The 15,444-nt window shown below is 47.6% G+C and overlaps 1 protein-coding gene across 4 annotated transcripts in view; it reads left to right on the plus strand.

The window, feature by feature from the left end:
• Positions 1-9,217, plus strand: part of AK1 (adenylate kinase 1) — a 101,126-nt gene extending 91,909 nt beyond the window's left edge. For all 4 annotated transcript variants that reach the window (XM_083160829.1, XM_083160828.1, XM_083160830.1 and 1 more), the window contains 2 exons: positions 1,989-2,180; positions 8,103-9,217. In XM_083160829.1, the coding sequence (XP_083016955.1) occupies positions 1,989-2,180; positions 8,103-8,171 (261 nt within the window). In that variant the 3' untranslated portion in view covers positions 8,172-9,217. The remainder of the gene's footprint in view (positions 1-1,988; positions 2,181-8,102) is intronic.
• The last annotated feature ends 6,227 nt before the right edge of the window (positions 9,218-15,444 follow it).

Genomic DNA, 15,444 nt, shown 5'->3' on the forward strand with positions numbered 1-15,444 from the left:
TACTGGCTGTAGCTTTATCAAATTCCATCTCCAATTGGATCGCTACCTTGAACTGGAAATTTACATGGGACTCATTGCCATCTTCCCCTCCCCTACCACTTGCATGCTATTCTGGTGAGGACCCCCAGGTAAGATTCTCCACCTCTTAAACCAATTTAAGAGGAACTAGTATTACACATTGATCTCCACCTGTACCCATGGTCTCTGCAACACACTGTACCATCAGCGAGACCCACTGAGTGAGAAATGGGGTTCCCTAATACACCATCTACACACAGACTCCTCCAGCGGATCCAATTACTATCACCGTGCTAATAGAGAGGACCTGTGCTGCTCCAAATGAGGCCCCCATTTGGGCTGTTTTGGGGTTCATAACAGCTCCACTTCCACAGATTCCTCCAATGGCTCAATTACAACTCCATAACCATAGAGAGGATCTGTGTTGAATCCAACCAAGAACAGCAATCCTTTATCCAGTCCTTTTCTTTCGGTAAAGTGCACTTACCTGAGTTTTTTATGCATAACCAATCCTGTGAGTGAACTTGTCAATCAAATCAATACATTTAACTTTTTTTATTTTTATTGTACTATATGTGTAATCCATGTATAACCCTGTCTGTCTTTGTAGACTGGGGTAGTCCCATGTATAACCCTGCCTGTCACTGTAGACTGGTATAGTCCTATGTATAACCCTGCCTGTCCCTGTAGACTGGCATAGCCCCATGGATGACCCTGTATGTCACTGTAGACTGGGATAGTCCCATGTATAACCCTGCCTGTCACTGTAGACTGGGATAGTCCCATGTATAACCCTGCCTGTCACTGTAGACTGGTATAGTCCCATGTATAACCCTGCCTGTCACTGTAGACTGGTATAGTCCTGTGTATAACCCTGTCTGTCACTGTAGACTGGTATAGTCCCATGTATAACCCTGTCTGTCACTGTAGACTGGGATAGTCCCATGTATAACCCTGTCTGTCACTGTAGACTTGGATAGTCCCATGTTTAACCCTGCCTGTCACTGTAGACTGGGATAGTCCCATGTATAACCCTGCCTGTCACTGTAGACTGGGATAGTCCCATGTATAACCCTGCCTGTCACTGTAGGCTGGTATAGTCCTATGTATAACCCTGCCTGTCACTGTAGACTGACATAGTCCCATGTATAACCCTGCCTGTCACTGTAGACTGGCATAGTCCCATGTATAACCCTGCCTGTCACTGTAGACTGACATAGTCCCATGTATAACCCTGCCTGTCACTGTAGACTGGCATAGTCCCATGTATAACCCTGCCTGTCACTGTAGACTGGCATAGTCCCATGGATGACCCTGTCTGTCACTGTAGACTGACGTAGTCCCATGTATGACCCTGTCTGTCACTGTAGACTGGCATAGTCCCATGTATAACCCTGTCTGTCACTGTAGACTGGCATAGTCCCATGTATAACCCTGTCTGTCATTGTAGACTGTCATAGTCCTATGTATGACCCTGTCTGTCACTGTAGACTGACGTAGTCCCATGTATGACCCTCTCTGTCACTGTAGACTGGCATAGTCCCATGTATAACCCTGTATGTCACTGTAGACTGGGATAGTCCCATGTATAACCCTGCCTGTCACTGTAGACTGGTATAGTCCTATGTATGACCCTGTCTGTCACTGTAGACTGACATAGTCCCATGTATAACCCTGCCTGTCACTGTAGACTGGGATAGTCCCATGTATAACCCTGTCTGTCACTGTAGACTGGCATAGTCCCATGTATGACCCTGTCTGTCACTGTAGACTGGCATAGTCCCATGTATGACCCTGTCTGTCATTGTAAACTGTCATAGTCCTATGTATAACCCTGTCTGTCATTGTAGACTGGGATAGTCCCATGTATAACCCTGCCTGTCATTGTAGACTGGGATAGTCCCATGTATAACTCTGTTTGTCACTATAGACTGGCATAGTCCCATGTATAACTCTGTTTGTCACTATAGATTGCTGCTCCATCACTGTTGCTGTACATTGATGCTGGCTCGGATACAATGGTAAAACGGTTACTAAAACGTGGTGAAACTAGCGGCCGTGCTGATGACAATGAAGCCACCATTAAGAAGAGGCTGGAGACTTACTATAAAGCCACAGAACCCGTCATTGCCCTGTATGAACAGAGAGGCATCGTGCGAAAGGTATAGAAATACAGAGACATTATTTTTATTAACATAGAAAACGGTACAGTGCAAAGACTGGATGGAATGTTCCTTCTCTGTATTGTAGAGTAAGTGTCATGCAGTTTTACTTTGTGGAGATACAATGCATTGCCTGGGATCTTAAGCCATTGATATCTGTTATGTACTCGCATATACAGTAGCATCAACAGATAGGGTACGATTCAGGACAAGGCAGGAGTTCACTCTAGCAGCGAGGCGTCTAAACTGAACGCTGACCATGCGATCAGGTCTGAATCGGGCCCATTGTACAGTGCTGTAGGGAAAACGTTTGAACTGTCACGTAAGCCCCTGCCCCAGTGGTGCTCATAGTCCAAGTTCTCCCATCAGCAAACTCTCAGACTACTAGGATCACTTTTATCAATAAACCAATAACTTACCGGTTTTGGTTTGGGCGAAAACAATAATAATTAAAAAGAGCGGAAATCTTTTATTTATCCCCCACCCACCAAATATAGAATCTGAGATTATTGACTCCAAGTCGAAAAATCTACACTTTTATGGTTTTTTAGATCAAATTTACATTTGTCCAATTAAGCTAAAGTGCCGATTTTTCAACTGTGGAGAAATCTGGCACGGCTGGAAAAAGACGTGGATTGGCGAATTATTTGCCGATCCGTGTGTTTTTGTCAATGCTGCAGACTTTTTTAGTAATGTTACGGATTTGCTGTTTCAACTTAAAAAAAAAGTGAAACTGCATAGTGGAAATATGTCTCAAAAATTGGCACAATTGAATAGGAAATTGAATAGAATACCCCCTGCATCTTTTTTAGCAACTTAAAAACAAGCGTTCTACTCATTGAACATCTGCATTGCCTGCGATTAAGGACATACCCTATAAAAGAAGATATATTGTTTAGGAATTCTATGGGGGGGTGGACAGCTGAAGTGCACACCGTAATTTAAAACATAGGAGGTTATTCTGGTTGAGCAAATGCTGCCCACACATTCGCCCACCCCCCCCCCCCCCCTCGCATGCCGCAATCCCCCGCAGGTGATCTATTCTCAACCTTGCATGACCAGACAAAACCAGACCTCTGTGGTGTCTCAGATCTGCAGGAAGCGGGCGGGAAGCTGACACCCGCTGACGTCATCTCCCCCCCCCAGCACCCGCGTCATAGGGGATTTAACATGAAACCCTAGTGGTTCCCAAACCTTTTTTCTTAACGGGGTCCTAGAGTATCAGCTTTTTTTTCAAGACACCTCTAGGCCTAACGTCTCTTAAAAAATATATTTAATGGAGTAAATTGTTTTAATAAATCATCCTTTATGGTCGCCAACCCGTCGCTCGCAAGCTACCGGTAGCTCGTCTGAGCAAAATGGGTGACTCGACCACTGTTGCCTGCATGCGCCCTCCCGTGTGTCTGCCCGCCCGATTGTCCGACCACCCATCGCTGCCGCTGCCACCACCTTCCCCTGCACACTCCTCGCTTCGGAGCAGATAGACGCTGGAGGTCATATTTGACCAGCACCTCCTGGTAACGCTGTAGCGCTGTGCTCCCTGTCAGACGCTAGAAATCAAATATGATTTCTAGCGTCCGTCTGGATATTAACCCCTTACCATCCAACATTAACCCCTTGGCATCCAACATTAACCCCTGGGCAATGAACATTAACTCCTGGCAATGGACATTAACCCCTGGAAACGGATATTAACCCCTTGGTAATGAGCATTATCCCCTGGCAATGGACATTAATCCCTTAGCAATGAGTATTGACCCCTAACACTAATCAGGTAATTTACAATTTATTAGAAACCTTGCTGTGGGGGGCATTGTAGTGTGGCATAATGTGTCGGGCATTGCGGCGTGGCATAATGTGTCGGGCATTGCGGTGTGGCATAATGCATTCCTCCCAACTGTATCGATTTTTGTGGGACATTCCATTTTTTTGGGACGGTCCTGCAGGGATTAGACACTGTACATGCGTCTAATCAGGTAGGCAGAGGGGCTGGGGGCATAGCCAGAAGTTCACACAGCACTGGCCATGCCCTCACAGTGACAAAAACAGTGCCCACAAAATTTCGCCTGTGGCACGCGGATATATTCCTTTGTCAGATGGCAAAGTTGGGAGGTATGCATTAGGTGTGAGGGGCATTGCAATATGTGGCATAATGTGTCAGGGGCATTACAGTGTGCGGCATAGTATAATAGGCATTGTGGTGCGCGGCATCATGTGTCAGAGGAATTGCGGTGCATAATGTGTTGGGCATTACAGTGTGCAGCATAGTATCAGGGGCATTACTGGGTGCGGCATAGTATCAGGGGCATTACTGGGTGCGGCATAGTATCAGGGGCATTACTGGGTGCGGCATAGTATCAGGGGCATTACTGGGTGCGGCATAGTATCAGGGGCATTACTGGGTGCGGCATAGTATCAGGGGCATTACTGGGTGCGGCATAGTGTCAGGGGCATTACTGGGTGCGGCATAGTATCAGGGGCATTACTTGGTGCGGCATAGTATCAGGGGCATTACTGGGTGCGGCATAGTATTAGGGGCATTACAGTGTGCAGCATAGTATCAGGGGCATTACTGGGTGCGGCATAGTATCAGGTGCATTACTGGGTGCAGCATAGTATCAGGGGCATTACTGGGTGCGGCATAGTATCAGGGGCATTACTGGGTGCGGCATAGTATCAGGGGCATTACAGTGTGCAGCATAGTATCAGGGGCATTACTGGGTGGGGCATAGTATCAGGGGCATTACTGGGTGCGGTATAGTATCAGGGGCATTACTGGGTGCGGCATACCATCAGGGGCATTACTGGGTGCGGCATAGTATCAGGGGCATTACTGGGTGCAGCATAGTATCAGGGGCATTACTGGGTGCAGCATAGTATCAGGGGCATTACTGGGTGCGGCATAGTATCAGGGGCATTACTGGGTGCGGCATAGTATCAGGGCATTACTGGGTGCGGCATAGTATCAGGGGCATTACTGGGTGCGGCATAGTATCAGGGGCATTACTGGGTGCGGCATAGTATCAGGGCATTACTGGGTGCGGCATGGTATCAGGGGCATTACTGGGTGCGGCATAGTATCAGGGGCATTACTGGGTGCGGCATAGTATCAGGGGCATTACGGTGTGCGGCATAGTATCAGGGGCATTACTGGGTGTGGCATAGTATCAGGGGCATTACTGGGTGCGGCATAGTATCAGGGGCATTACTGGGTGCGGCATAGTATCAGGGGCATTACTGGGTGCGGCATAGTATCAGGGGCATTACTGGGTGCGGCATAGTATCAGGGGCATTACGGTGTGCGGCATAGTATCGGGCATTACTGGGTGTGGCATAGTATCAGGGGCATTACTGGGTGTGGCATAGTATCAGGGGCATTACTGGGTGCGGCATAGTATCAGGGGCATTACTGGGTGCGGCATAGTATCAGGGGCATTACTGGGTGCGGCATAGTATCAGGGGCATTACTGGGTGCGGCATAGTATCAGGGGCATTACTGGGTGCGGCATAGTATCAGGGGCATTACTGGGTGCGGCATAGTATCAGGGGCATTACTGGGTGCGGCATAGTATCAGGGACATTACTGGGTGCGGCATAGTATCAGGGGCATTACTGGGTGCGGCATAGTATCAGGGGCATTACTGGGTGCGGCATAGTATCAGGAGCATTGGACAAATTTTAGTAGCTCTCTGGGAGGTTTTTTCGTCTCGAGTAGCTCACGCTCAATTAAGGTTGGAGACCACTGTGCTAAGGGATAAGATTCACTTCTGTTTGTCCACATATTTTATTATTGGAAGCCATCAGCTTTGGTTTTCATTAAATATAAAAAATTTGAATTGGTCCTGGACCACAACCCTGGCACCCCAGAGTGCCACAGCACACAGTTTGGGAACCACTTAACCACAGATTGGGAAAGGCACTTTTATGATAAGGCCTAAATAAATGTATAGAATTTGGAATTAAAGTTTGAGGTGCGTGATCCCCTGAGTTGGGACGGCCTGGCTGCTTGGGGGCATCTCATAGTAACACTTTATTTAGCACTATTTTTGGACTTTTCAAATCTTGCATGCATGTAACACTCCTGAACACATAGCTCAGGTTTTTTCTTTCAACACTAACACATAGTGCCTGGTCACTGGTGCCTTAGGGTGGCTGGCCTTTTTCAGCTTGGTGGGATTCTGCTCCCCAAACTTGAATCTTAGTGTTAAGTTGGCCACATATTAGACTATGAGTACCCAGCCCAACATTGCTGCCAACGGGACCCAGCAAGTTCATACAAACTTGCCAGTGCCGGTCCCGACAGGGTGGAGGAGGTCGCTAACGACCCGTGTGAGCATGCATATCATTGGTACACACTAGACCAGGAGTGGCCAACCGGTCAGAGGTAAAGAGCCGAAAAATATCGGTAGTCAAGCTAAAGAGCCGACATCATGCGCGCGCCGAAGGCGCATGCGCCAAAAAAAGGGGTGGTCTATTTTGACCCCTTGGGTGGGTGCGATACAAATATGCCTCCAATAGTGCAGTGCCATATATACATATGCCCCCATGGTGCCAGGTATGCACCACACGGTGCCGGGTATGCCCCTACGGTGCCAGAAAGCTGGTATGCCCCCACAGTGCCACAAACTGCTATGCCCCCACAGTGCAAATATCCCAGCAGCAGCACTCACCGTTGTTGCAGCTGCTGCCGGGCAGGGAGAGGACAGTCTGGCGTCCCCCTGCAGTCTGACTCCTGTCATGTCACCGAGGGGAGGGGAGGAGAGCACACAAGCACAGCGCACGTCTCCTTCCCCCCTCACTTCCCTGTGACTGGTCCGTCCACCAATCAAAGCTCGCTGGCCGGCTCCTGATTGGCTGCTGGCCACGGCCCAGTCACAAGGATGCACAGTAAGGGGTAGGAGAGATGCCCAATGCGCGCTCTCCTCCCCTCAGAAGGAGAAGGGATTCAGGGAACCGGGAGCAGTGGGGACTGGGACGGACGGTGGGCGGCGGGCAGCAGTGGGAGCAGGAGCCGCACTTTACAAGGGGGAGAGCCGCATGAGGCTCAAGAGCCTCGGGTTGGCCACCACTGCACTAGACGATGGACCTGATATTTCACTCCAATCCGCAGGTTTTGGCAACATATCGTCTAGTGCAGGCCTGGCCAACCTGTGGCTCTCCAGATGTTGTCAAACTACAAATCCCATCATGCCCTGCCACAGTTTTGCTATAATGGAGTGTTAAAACTGTGGCAAGGCATGCTGGGATTTGTAGTTTCACAACATCTGGAGAGCCAAAGGTTGGCCTGTCTAGTGTGTACCCAGTTTAAGGGACCCACCAGTGACATGGTAACCTGGACATTGGTTGGTGGGCTGTTATTTTATGGCCAAAGCAGAGTCGGAACTACCATTGGGGCAGCAGGTGCAGTGCACCTGGGCCACTGAGGAATAAGGGACCCACTGCTGCGTCTGTCACCCTCTTCCTGTCACCCTCTGTTTTTCCCTGTCACACTTTGCCTCTCCCTGTCACCCACTGCCATGTTGCATATTATAAACTTTGGTTGGGGTGGAGGAGGGGGGCCCAAATTATATAGTTGCACCTGGGCTCACCACCCACAAGTTCCGCCACTGGGCCAAGAGCCTCAATTTTGCTCTCTGTTAGATTGTCGGGATCATTAAAATGATTCTGATTAGCAGTGGTTGGTGCTATGGAGTGGTGCATCTACATTTGTTTTGTTTTTATTATTTCATTGTTTAGGAATGTATACTGGAAGTAACATGTATTCATGGAGTCATTTCACATTATAGGGGTTTTGTTGCTCAGTACAGCGCATTTTGGGCTAACAAACACCAATATGGCAAAGTGTATGGCATGGATTATAGTCATCTTCTTGCGACCGGCATCTGAAAACTATATTAATATATTGTTTTCTCTTTTCAACAGATCAATGCAGAGGGATCAGTTGATGATGTCTTCAAACAAGTCAGCCAAGCCCTGGACGGCCTTAAATAAACAGCAACGTCGACAAAAACAAATGCCTTATTTTTCTGTATAAGCAGCAGTGTCTGGCCTTATTCTCTGACCTCCAGAAATATTACAATACGTGTTGGAAAACAAAAACAACAAACACATTCGGCCAGCCTAATTTATTAATATTCTGTCCGCCCATCATTAGTTTCACGCGTCACACCGTCCCTTTCAGAGACTTGAAAGAATTTGCCCTTCTTCCTGTAGGAAGGTGCGATCTGTAACCCCAGCCCCCCTCTCTGTCTGTCCCCTGAATGTTGATATCCTCACTCTTTTCCTGTTTTGTTGAACAGTAAACAACTTCAAGGAAATATTTGAGGTCCCTTGCGTTTGGCTCTTGTGTTTTTCTTCTCCAGCCGTTCCACTCTCTCTCCATCCGGAGACATTTCTTTCCAGAGCAGCAAAAGGTTGAAAAATGCGTCACCTCAGGAGCCGAGCGTGCCCGTTTATTGTTCGTGTGGCCTTGCTTGCAGCGACAGGATAATAAGATCCTTGCTCGAGGGTTGCACTGAAGTTAGCAATTGGGCTTTTTCCGCTGGGAAGCCTTCTGTCTCCTTTCAGAAAGCTGTAAGGTCACCTCTGACCTTGATATGAAGGGACAGGCCGGAGGGGGGGGACTGGAGGATAGGAAAAACAGTAGACCGGATAGCACATTGTCTCTGGGTGGTGACTAATATGAAATTGGACATTTGTCACATATCTTCTAGGCAGAAAGTGATCCTAAGTAAGTATAGCATAATTTTAATGGAATGTTAGAACAGGAAACAGAAACCTCTTCTTGGCCTGGGGCGTGCAAGGTGTCGCGTGTGCCCTCTGTGTGCATGAATTAAACTCAAATTAATTTGTGAAGATCTCTCTTAGTACTTTGCATCCATCTGTCAAGAGTTTCAAGCCCAACACATCCTGTATTTCTTCTTATGTATCCTCCTGTTCTATCTGTACCTGTGTGTCATTTATTACAGAGCTGTACACTTCATTGCTTTGCAGACAAGGGGAAAATAAATGATTACAGCACATTTATTTATTTTTAATCAGTATCTTTTCATTTATTTTTCCAACCATGTCTTTTGTAAGCGGGGAACAGTTGAAGTGATTTTAGAAATGAATTTTTGATCCAAAAGGTCTTTGTAATGGTGCCCATACACGGTGCGATTATCGCACCCGTTATGGGCTGGATCGCATTTTTGCATGCGATGCAATCAGAAGGCAGTACAAAAAGTGCAGCACATACTTTTTGTACTGTGCAATGCGATGCCCGTGGGAGCGCGCATTGTATCGCACCATGCCATCACACTGTGTATGGGAACCTTAAGAATATCTGCACAGGCATCACAGTTCTGCAGGGCACCGGGGTCTGATTAAAGGTCCCAGGGGCCAAAGGTTAATACACATGTAGCTCCCCCTGTTATGCTGCTAAGTACACGTGTATGGCCACTCAGGGGAGAGGGTTGAGTTGTGCGTGGGAAGGAGGCTTTGGCTTTAGGCTGCCCAGCTGGTGCTGTAGCACAATGTACATAAAGTAATGGTTCAATCAGTAAGTGACCTGGCCGTCACCTTAATAACTTTACTCTCCACAGCACATTGGGACGGGTAATAGCGAACAAGCATAAAATAAATGAGGCCTTAATGTTATTCCTTGGCTGTCACCTGCAAGGTGCCGCCCCCCCCCCCCCCCCCCCCCCCCCAGTCCTGGCGCCCTAGGCGGCAGCCTAATCAGCCTATTGATTAATCAGGCCCTGTACAATAGCAACATCACCTTTGTGTGTACAGACAATAGGTACAGTACTTTGCACCGCACACCGCTACTATAATGAATAAACCAATACCAGGTGAACCTACAAAGCAATGTTGGACTAAATTTAGACACAAGGGGGGACATTTACCAAAATAGATTCGTAGAAAAAAGGTGTATTCGTAGGGGGAAATACACCTTTTTTTTACGAATTTGTATTTTCGGGATTTACAATCCCAAAAATACAACAATTCGTAGTCCTAAAGATGGAACATTCGTATTTGTATTTGCTCCTGATTGGCCGCTAAGCCGCAAGGCGGCCAATAGCGGCATTCGGGAGGCGGAGCCGCACGATGTACACAGAGTACCGTGCGGCTCTCTGTCCGGCTGGTTTCGGGGTGTTCGGTTTGTTTTTTTGACAAGACACTTACCTGGACTACGTCGCGCTGGGACAGGTGAGTATGGTTTCCTTCCACAGCTTCCTCCATGGATTTCGTCGGACCCGGACACCGGACGCCATCGCCGACAGGGACGTCGACTTGAAGAAGGACGTCGACATGAAGAGGAACGCCGACACAGGACTGGAGGACATCAGGACCAGGGCTACCTACGGGAAGAAGATAGGTAAGTATTAGTATGTGTGTAATGTATGTATTAAAGTTTTATTTTAAAAGTGTGTCAGTGTGTTTTGTGTACTATTTTTTTAACTGTGGAACTACAAGTACCAGCGGGTTGTGGTTCTCCAAGTCCCAGCTTGCTGGGGAGGCTTGCTAGCACTTGTAGTGCCACAGTAAAAAACAATAGATTATTCTTTTTTTTACACCATAATCAGCCCGATGCCCACCGCCCAGGGGCATCGGGGACAGTACCAGGCTTCAGCCTGGTCAGGTAAGTCCTGTAGGGGGGGACCCCTTCATTGGGGGGGTCCCCACTCCCCCAGGGCCCCTGGCCAGGCTGACCGGTCAGGGGGTTAATGTTTTGGCCGGGGGGACTTGTATAAAAAGTCTCCCCCCGGCTGTGGCATTACCCTGCTGGCTGGTTGTGCCTGGGACTGGTTCTTGAAATACGGGGGACCCCTAGTCATTTTGTCCCCCGTATTTTGGGAACCAGCCCCGGACCTGGAGCCTGGGGCTGGTTGTTAAAAATCGGGGAACCCCTATTTGTCGGGTTCCCTGATTTTTAATTACCGGCTCCAGGCTCCAGGCTCCGTCAGCCTGGTGCTGGTTTCGGCTGTGGGGGGGACCCCACGCCGTTTTTTTTTTAATTTATTTTTTTTTCTGTTTTTTTTACACTCTGCAGCCTGCACGGATCTGACTGATCCGTGCAGACTGCTAGAAATAATTCGTATTAGCAGCCATATATATGGCCGCTAATACGAATCATTACACCATCAGAGGGTTACAAAGCAGTCGTATCTGACTGCTTTGTAATTTCCCCTCCGGAACACGACTTTGCATACGACTAAAACAGTCATATGCAGTCGGAGGGGAAATACCAATACGAAAAACTAGGTTTTTCATATTGGTAAATTTCCCCCAAGGTAGCAGAGATATAAGGGGCGCTTAAAAGCGGTGACTGGGAGGTAACAGGGTGGTTAGAAAGACGCACAGCGAAGTTGCACCTTTTGCAGGAGTCCCAGGCATGTTGCCAGGGGCGCATCCAGGAAAAAAATGACAGAGGGGACCACAATTAATAAAGGGGGGTGCCGTTGTGTGAGCAGGTTTCTAGTAAAGGGTTTTTGGCCTAAGAAAACATGGTTGTGGCCTCAAAAGTAATGCTGTACCAAGAGGTGCAAGTAGCAATGATTTCCTAAAGGCACTTATAGCGCTCATGCGGGCGTGCACATGTGTCATGAGGGGGCGTGGCCATATAAAAATAGAGGAGTGACTACATGACAATAGGGGCATGCACATATTATGCCACAAACCTTAATGCCCGTTACACATTATACCACGCAACATTATACCCAGTACGAATTATGCCATACACAGTAATGCCCACTACACATTATTTCAAATGCTGTAATGCCCACTACACATTATGGGACATAAGTGTTGCTTACCTACAGTACATGCTTGTTGCTCAGGGTGGGAAAAGCAAACCCAGCCCTCTTGTTTCTCCATATTTGCAGTTGTCCAACTACCTTTACACTGAGGAGGTGCTTAGCCGGCAATAAGAAGCTGACTAACAGCCGCTTTCAGCAGAGAGTTCAGGCATGTCAGCACAGCGGAGGTTCAGGGGGCATCTGGAAGAGTGGACACGCTGCTCTCAGCAGAGTAGTTGAGCGGCATGTCAGCGCAGCACAGTGCGGGGGGGGGGGGGGCTGCATGCTGCTGTTAGAGCCGAGATGCCGCTCTCAGCAGACAAGTTGAGCGGCGTATCAGCACAGCAGAAGGACGCACATTTAAGGGGCAGAGTGCTGCTGGAGAAAGTGAAGATGGAGCTAAGACAGAGCGAGTCCACTCAATGTGGGACTTGTGGGTGAAGCCCTTAATTCGCTTTGCCACAATTCAAAGATGGTTAAAGTGTTGAAATCAGAGGAGTACATTTTGGCCACCACGATCGATCCTCGGTTTGAAGTCTACGTGAGGTCACTCTTTCTGGCGGACGCAAGCCTGCAGAAGTGCAAAGAACGGTCATCTCAAGTGGAAAGTGACTCGGCAGCAGCTTCTCCTTCATTTTCTCCCTCAACTGGGGCTGCCAGGAAACAACTGCGATATCCTAAACATCCCGCTGGCGGTGATGCAGGGCAGGTAGGGTAAAGTTTGGACATGTGATCCAAACTGAAGGTCCTGGCAACAATTTCTGACAGGGTGCTGGACAGTTTCCCGACAGTTGGGATCCAGACAGTCAAAACCCTGACACTCTGGGTCCCGACGCCCACCAGCTATTCTCCCTCGTGGGGGTCCATGACCACCATAGAGGGAGAATAGAATAGTAGCGTAGCGAGCCACCGTGCCCGCAGCGTGACAAGAGCAGCGAGCCCGCAAGGGGCTTTGTTGCGCTCACCCTGCTGTCTGAGCCCGGCCAGTCGGGATCCCGACGTCGGGCAAATGGCTGTCGGGATCCCGACTCGGGACCATATACCGCACCATTCTGACATGTCTACTGTCAATGCATATGATGTCACCATTGACAGAATGGTGGAGGATTATATGGGTGACAGCATCCAAGTAGGAATGGCAGACAGTCCATACCTGTACAAACTGGCTCTATATTACCTCAGTTGCCCCCCTTCAAGTATGTACTCCGAAAGTTTTTAGTGCAGCCGGGAACCTTGTCAGCGAAAGATGTAGGACGTTGCATCCACAAAATGTGGAGAAGATGATGTTCATCAAAATAAATGAACAATTCTTACAGGAAGGCCAGCGTCCACAAAGTATACAGAGACCTGTGGTGGTGGATTCCAGCGGGAACGTATTATTACTCTGTGAGGAGGATGTACACAACGCTGAAGGGGGTTGGTGGATGAGGAAGAGGATGACATCCTGCTTCAGTAAAGCCAGTTTGTGCAGATTAATTGCCATCTTATTTTGTGGGGGCCCAAATGAACCAATCATTTCAGCCACAGTCGTGTGGCAGACCCTTTTGCTGAAATGATTGGTTTGTTAAAGTGTGCATGTCCTATTTACACAACATAAGGGTGGGTGGGAAGGCCCAAGGACAATTCCATCTTGCACCTCTTTTTTTTTCCTTTGCATTATGTGCTCTTTGGGGCCTAGTTTTTCAAACTGCCATCCTGTCTGCCACTGCAGTGCCACTCCTTGATGGCCACATGTTTGTGCCGCCCACTTGTGTCACTTACTGTAGCATAGTCATCCAGCTCCCTTGGTGCAACCTTTTGCCCTAAAAACTAAATTGTAAGGTGTTCAGAATGGACTGGAAATGAGTTCTCAAACTGATATCTATATTGCTATATTCTTTTTTTTTTTTTTTGCAATATATGTTTATTGGTTTTAGAAATTGTTACAAAATTATAGCACCCAATGGCAATGTAATCAACAAGCCAGAAAGTACAGATCACATGTAATAAAGACAAGATGATAAAATATTATATCCTGACTAAGTCTGAATAATTTGGATTATACACATATCACACCTCTGGAGCACATAACACATAAAAAAGCTGAAAAGATAAAAGACAGAAAGAAGGGGGGGATAGTAGTTAGGGAAGGAAGATACGGGGGGGGGAGTGCGATTGGGGTCCACAAACGTTTTTTAGACTGCCAATTAGTTATTGGCTGAGAAGGCCTGTGAAGACTTAAACTCCATCCACGGAAACCATATTGCTGTAAACTCCTGAGTACGTTCAGGGGGCACTCTCATGTCCTCCATGGACATATACAAATCTATACGAGTAAACCATTCTTTAATCGTGGGAGGGGATGTGGATCGCCAGCGTACTGGTGTGACAGCTTTTGCAGCATCATTCAAAAATTTCATTAGGGATTTTTTATAGGAACTCACCGATCCGGGGTACAAATTAAATAACCAGAACGTGGGAGTCGTAGGGATTTCTTTGCCCACAATAGACTTAGTAAGTGACATAACTTGATCCCAAAAAGGGCGAAGCAGTCTACATTCCCACCAGATATGAAGAGGAGAACCAGTCTCCTCGTTACATCTCCAGCACATATTAGATGTACCAGGGAACATTTTTGCTATTGTGAGGGGGCATCTATACCAGCGAGAGAGAACCTTAAACTGAGTTTCAATTACAGAGTAGCTGAAGGAGCTAACAAATGTGGCCTGGAACATTTTTGTCCAAGTCTCTACATCTAAATCAATAGAAAGGTCCCTGCTCCAGGCCTGGGCATAAGCAGGCAGTGTATTGTACTCGTGTTCTATCAAGAGCCCATAGCCCCTTGACAAGAAATGCGTCGGGAGTAATGGTGCGAGACACATATTCTCAAATATTGCTATATTCTAAAAATAAAACAGCCAGTATTATCCTGCACAGTAACAAAATAACTCACCCAAATCTCACTCTCTCTGCACGTTACGGGGGGGGGGGGGGGAATGGGGTCCCTTTGCTTGCTAAGTGGACAAGGAAGGGGACCCCTAGGGGCGCAAGGTGTGACCTGCTTAGCTCAGTAGCAGCTGCAGTCAACTGAGGTGTGTCAGACCTGAAGATATATACAGAGAAAAAAAACAAAATATGCAGCGCTAATTAAATAAAAAACTGATGTACTCGTTGGATTGACTTCACAATTTTATAGTAAAAATTAAATTTAAAAGGTATCACAATTTAATAGGCCACATGGCCACACATATAATACAAGAAATCATTAAAAATGCATTGGTGCAGAAAAGCAGAAATCGGATATGGCTTAGTACACTGTCCGTTCCTATAATGCCTGGAAGTTTTGTGATGGGACTGCCTCTGTAAACAGAGTGGGTTATAATTACCGTCCACCTTGCTTGGTCTAGGGAGAGAATGGATCCTGATGGAATGAGAATTTCCCTTTTACCGTCCAAAGTCCCTTAGAGTCGAGAGTCCATATTCAAGGAGTGGGGCTTGCCACT

The sequence above is a fragment of the Crinia signifera genome, chromosome 9, assembly GCF_055691185.1.
Source record: "Crinia signifera chromosome 9, ASM5569118v1, whole genome shotgun sequence".
Lineage (NCBI taxonomy): Eukaryota > Metazoa > Chordata > Amphibia > Anura > Myobatrachidae > Crinia > Crinia signifera.